Source organism: Octodon degus, unplaced genomic scaffold (assembly GCF_000260255.1).
Source record: "Octodon degus isolate 3935 unplaced genomic scaffold, OctDeg1.0 scaffold00010, whole genome shotgun sequence".
Lineage (NCBI taxonomy): Eukaryota > Metazoa > Chordata > Mammalia > Rodentia > Octodontidae > Octodon > Octodon degus.
This window is the reverse complement of record NW_004524586.1, coordinates 2,154,927-2,160,804: the sequence shown is the minus strand read 5'-3', so window position 1 is coordinate 2,160,804 and position 5,878 is coordinate 2,154,927. Positions and strand designations below refer to the sequence as shown.

At 46.2% G+C, this 5,878-nt stretch overlaps 1 protein-coding gene across 1 annotated transcript in view; it reads right to left on the bottom strand.

Moving 5' to 3' along the window:
- LOC101564514 (cytochrome P450 2C18-like) overlaps positions 1–5,878 on the bottom strand; it is a 51,551-nt gene that overhangs the window by 33,133 nt on the left and 12,540 nt on the right. Inside the window, exon 6 of the mRNA XM_004625490.2 lies at positions 3,329–3,505. Within this exon, the coding sequence (XP_004625547.1) occupies positions 3,329–3,505 (177 nt within the window). The remainder of the gene's footprint in view (positions 1–3,328; positions 3,506–5,878) is intronic.

The window sequence follows — 5,878 nt, the reverse complement described above, 5'->3', positions numbered from 1 at the left end:
ATATCTACTGTCACTTGATTTCCAATAAAATTGCCAAGACCATGAACTAGAGAAAAGACAGTCTCTTCAGTCAGTGGTGCTGAGAACAGTACATACCAATATATAAAAGGATAAAATCAGGCCCTTATTTAAACCTTTACACTAGAATCAACTTATAATGGAGTGACATCAATTTAAGACCTGAAACTATAAAATTACTATAAATAAACACAAGAGAAGAGCTCCAAATAGTGACCTGGCTTCTTAGACATGAGCCAAAAGCACAACCAGCAGAAGCACAAATACAGAAATGGGAATTTACCAAAGTAAAAGTTATCTGCACACACAGAAATAGAGATGTTGGTTCTGTTCTGTTCTGTTCTGCATTGTGCTGTGCTATGCTGTGCTGTGTTGTGACAAGGTTTCACCATGTAGTCCAGGCTAGTCTTGAGCTTGCAGTGTACCCAGGCTGGCCTTGAACTCACAGTAATCCTGCTTCAGCCTCCTGAGTGCTGGGATGACAGACATGCAACACCACCACTGGCTTTGATGGAGTGATAATTTTCAGATTGGGAGAAAATATTTGCATGTCATATATGAGATTAGGGGCTAATATCCTCGGTATATAAGGAACGCTACTCAATAACAAGAAAACACGTAACGCCATGTATAAATGGACAAATGGTCTGGATAGGCTTTTGTCAAAATACTTACCAGTGACTAACAGATACAAGAAAAATGCTTAACATCACTAATCACCATGAAAACACAAATTAAAGCCATAATGAAATATCTCCTCATACCTATTGAAATGATCATAAAAAGACGAAAGATAGCAAGTACTGGCAAATATGTGAATCGGGAAATAGAATATTGTCCCCCTTTTAAAAAGAAGGAAATTCCATCTTTCACAACATCGTGGGTGAATCCAGAAGACATCGTGCTAAGTGAAATAGCCTAGGCACACACGGACAGATAGAGCATGATCCCATTTGCGCGTGTCATTCTTCAGAGGCAAACACACACCAGTGGGCAGCAGAAACATGATCAGCAGCAGCTGAATGAAGGAGAGGACAGGACAGACACTGCTCAGAGGGCCTGAAAGTAGGCAAAAGAAAATTTTTCAAGATTTTTTCTTGCACAGATTAGTAACTATACTTAACTATAGTTAATTATATATTTCGAAATTGCTAAAATCATGGGTTACAAATGTTCTCACCACAAATAACTATGTTATGTAATAGACACATTGGTCCGATTTTATCATTTCATAATATACATAAATCATATCGTCACACTGTACCCCAAAAATACACAAAATTATTATTTTTTAAATTTAAAACAATGTGACATTTAGCTTTCCATCTCAGTAACAAAACGTCTGAGATAATCAAATTTTAACAAGGAAAGACTTATATTAATGTTCATGAATTCAGAGATTGCAGTCCACGTTTGCTTGGCCCCATCCACCTGGGCCTGTGGCAAGGCAAGACTTCGTGGCAGGGACATGTGGTAGAGAATGGCTTATAACACTAAGAAGCAAAAGAGGAGGAGTCAAGGTTCTCACATCCCTTTGGAGGGCTGGCAGTAGAGCTCAGCGGACTAAGTGCTTGCTTAGGTATGCGCCGGAGCCAGGGTTCAATCCCTGGCTCCGCATGCCACGCTGGCCCTGCACCCTGGTGCACTAAGCAGGCGATGGAGTCCGGGCGTGGTGACACGTGCCTGTAATCCCAGCACTTGCGAGGCAGAAATCAGGAGGATCACTACTAATGTGGGCTGAGGAGTGAGACCCTGCACACACACACAAAGAAAATTAACATCCCCTTGGAGAACAGCCCGTAGGCAGGTCACCGCACCGTCTTCCAATGAGTACCAAATGAGTACCATCAATTGAGGACCAAGCCTTCAGCCTTTGAGGGACATTTAATGTCTAAATCAAAAAGCAGATACAAAATAAAATGTTTTAGAACTTATAAGGGCCAGCCAAATAGCTCAGCAGATTAAAGCACCTGCTTAGGGTGCGGATGAGGCAGCCAGGTTTTGATCCCTGGCCTGCCATGCCGGCCCCACCCTCAGGGCACACTGAGATGACGATCGAGACTGGGCATGGTGCTGCATGCCCGTAATCCCAGCTCGGGGAGGCCGAACACAGGCTGATCACTACGAGTCCAATCTATATACTGAGACCCTGTAGACCCTGTACAAAAATTTTTTAAAAAGAAATAACATAATATGTTTTCTTCTGTTAGAGAATTTATACTCAGGAGGCTGCAGCAGGAGGACTGTCACAAGCTCAAGATCTGCTGTGGCTACAAAGTGAGTACAAGGTCAACCTGAACTTAAAAACAATTTTTTTAATTAAATTCAGTATTTCCTGAGGTTCATTATAACTTGGAAGCGTGCAAAAATTAACATGAGAAACATCATAGAATAAAGTAGACTGAAGGAAAATGCATTCACAGAGACAAGATGGGGTTGGCCTGTGTTGTGACCCAAAGGACAGGCCACACCAACTCCTTTCTCCTGGGGGCGCTCTGCCGAGGGTATCTGGGCTGCCTCCAGAGCTGCAGTGTCCTGGGACAGAGGAAGGTGGGGGACATTCGAATCTTCTTTTTGTGGCTGTGGATGCCTTTCAGCAGGCCTTCTTGATCTTCAAAGCTTCCACTTTGGCTTCAGCTTTGGGAGGGCCAGGGCTTCCTTCCTCGCCGTGGCGCCAGCTTGGTAAAAAGGCTCCTCCCAGGATAATATTTCTAGATGCTGCCTGTATTACACTCTTGCTGGGGCTCGTGACTATCCCATGCACAATTCCCCACAGCAACGTTCAGCTTTGCACACTACTTCTTATCTGTCCCGCTTTAGGTGTGCCTGAGGCCAGGGCAGGCTGCCGCTGCTCCCCTGCCGCCACACACACCTGCACCACCTCGCACCACGTTCTGCCTATCTCAAGTCCCCTCCCATTTCTTACTGCAAATACTTGAAAACACGTATCAAGCCTCAGGATACACGGGAAACTCACCACGGTGGACCCTTCCTTCCCAGTCTCCCTCATGCTGTGTTTTACGACCATGTCTATTTTTCTTACAATTTTATTTTGTCTAACCTAATGTGTTTCCCATCCCCCGTATTTGTGTGCAGTTTGTCTTTTCTCGCGTAGATAATTAGGCTTAAAGGCAGTGCCCTGGTACTGCAATTGATTAACAACTCAATTTGCGATCTCCTCAGTGCTTAGTGTAAACCCATGCCCATGACCCTGAAGCTCAGGCAGGGGTTCTCCCAGGTCGGGTTGTGCAGCCTCAACACGTACAGAAATTGTGAATGAACTGCGAGACGCAAGCACACACCGTCTTACCTGCTCCATTTTGATCAGGAAACAATCAATGAAGTCGAGCGGATTGTCGATGTCCAGGGATTCCTGGTGCTCTTTCACTCTTTCCAAAACATAATCTTTTACATAAGCAAAATTTTTAAGTATTTTGTTATGGATCCCTGGGAGATAATCAATGATAAAAGGGAAAGCATTGCAGACCTTAGAGGAAAAAAAAAATTAAATTAAAAAATGTAATGAAGACATATATGAGTACCATAGGCCAAACCCCAGTTAAAAACGCTAGTAAATTTAAAAATGGTCTCTAAGATGAGTGTGGTGACACGCCCCTGTGACCACAGTAACCTCAGAGAGGCTGAGGCAGGAAGACAATAGCTTCAAAACCAACCTCAGCAACTGAGCGGGAGAGATAGCTCAGTAGAATAAGCACTTGCCTGGCAAGTGCAAGGCCCTGAGTTCAATCTCTGATACCGAAAAAAACCAAGAAGCACACCAACCTTGGCAACCTACTGAGTTAGCTGGTCCTTGTCTCAAAATTTCATATAAAGTTTTTTCAGTGCTGGGACTGAGGCTCAGTGTAAAGGGCCTGCGCTCAATCCCAAACACAGCCCAAAGAAGAACTCTCCAACTTGAGAAGGAACATTTGTTTAAAAATAGGAAAGAACTTTCTACACTGATAGATGAACCTACTTCTTGAGCAGAGGTAACAACAATTTCCTGCACTCGTGTGGTACTTTCATCACTGTGACAAGTCTTTTTTTTTTTTTTTTTTTTTGCGGTACTGGGGATTGAACTCAGGACCCAGCGCTTGCCAGGCAGGTGCTTACTCTACTGAGCTATTTCCCTGGCCCTTTAATGAATCTCTGTGTCAGTTCTCTCATCTTTACCTACAATCCTGAAATACAAAATGGCATAAATTGCTATGATTCACATTTGATAGAGGACAGAGGTTAAGGAAGCGTGAAGAACCTCGTGCAGAGCACAGAGCTACTCCACACTGTTTCGGCCACTAGCAATCAGCCACAGGGTAGAGTCACAATTTTGTAACTGGGAGGGATGCAAAGATACCAGGAAGCCCAGCTCAACAGTTTTGTGGGTAAGTTCCTGTGCACAGAATACCAAGTTGCACCACTTCCACACAATCACACAACTGTCCTCCAGGTAAAATGTAACTTGTGCCGGGTCAACAGAGGGCAATGTTGTAGGGTTGCGCTGCGCTTCCTGCACACCAAAACCTGACCGCACTGTCATCCTGACGCTTGTTACCTTCTCAACGCGTATTTCAAATGAAGGCTCTCACAGCCCCAGCACCGAAAGGTTGCTAGCAAGGTCCGTGCTCCTAAGTGTGCTCCATCCTTGATGTTCTGAGCTGGGGCACTTCTGCCAAATAAGGGGACCAAGAGGGCTCTGACTGTCGCCTGGCACATGAGCGTGCGGGTCACGGGCGCATTCAGCAAGGGCTTCACTTGCACCGAGCACTGCAGGTGTCCTTCTGCGTATTCACCAAGGACTACCGGCAGCCGAGTTCAGAGTTTGCAAGGAAACTCCCGGCCCATGGGCCTGAACTTCAACCCTGTATTCAGGAAGTTACCTTCCTGTCTGTAAATAGCTTTCTAAGGTGTGCAGATCATGCCACTAAAATCTGGACAAGATTGTCCTGTCTAAACTGTCACTTCCTGGTAAGGAGGCAGGCACACAGCAGCCACAGTGAACTGCCCATTCCCACACAAAAGTTTAAAAAAAAAAAAAAGCAAAAACTATCACAATCGGTTTTGTCAGAACTCTAGAAAACATTAAAATGTTTACAACAATCAAAGGAAAGCTTAACCAAGAAAAGAGCGGGCGACACAGAAATGGCAGGAGAGCTTTGTGACACTGCTTTTGCCTTTGTCCCATCTTCCTCCTTGGTGTAGCAGCGGCCCTGACAAACACAGCGCTGCCACCGTGTTCCAGTGAACAGAGGTTGTGTTTCTCTGCTCTGGCCAGCCTGAGGATCACCAGAAGGACGGAAGCAAGGCACCCGTCACGTCATCTAACTCAGACTCACGGGGGAGGCAGTGGGCAGCGCCGCAAGCCTTGCAGCGCCACCCGAGGAACGAGACCACAGTAAGGCGCGTGGTAGGACTCTGAAACCCTGGGAAGGAAAGGACACTAGGGAGAGAGAATTTGTGGAAGCTCAACATTCCTAGCGTGCCTAGGGCTGGCAAGATAGCGCAGCGCACTAAGCACCTGCATAGGCAAGCGCAGGGACCAGGGTGAACCTCAGCACCACACACTGCGCCAGGCCTGCCCTCACCCTGCATGCTGAGCCAGCCCCCGGGACTGGGCGTGTGGCGCACACCTGTAATCCCAGACGGGGGAGGCTGAAAGCAACAGGTTCACTATGAGGCCAAGCTGCGTACTGAGACCCTGTACCAAATACATTTTTAAAAAAAGAAGAAAGGGGGCTGGAGGGATGGCTCAGTGGTCTAAAGCACCTACTTAGAACAAGCTTAGCAAAGGCATCAGGGACCGCGGTTCAATCCCCCAGCACCACATGCCAGCCAGCCCGCCCCCTGGTGGGCTGAGCTGGCC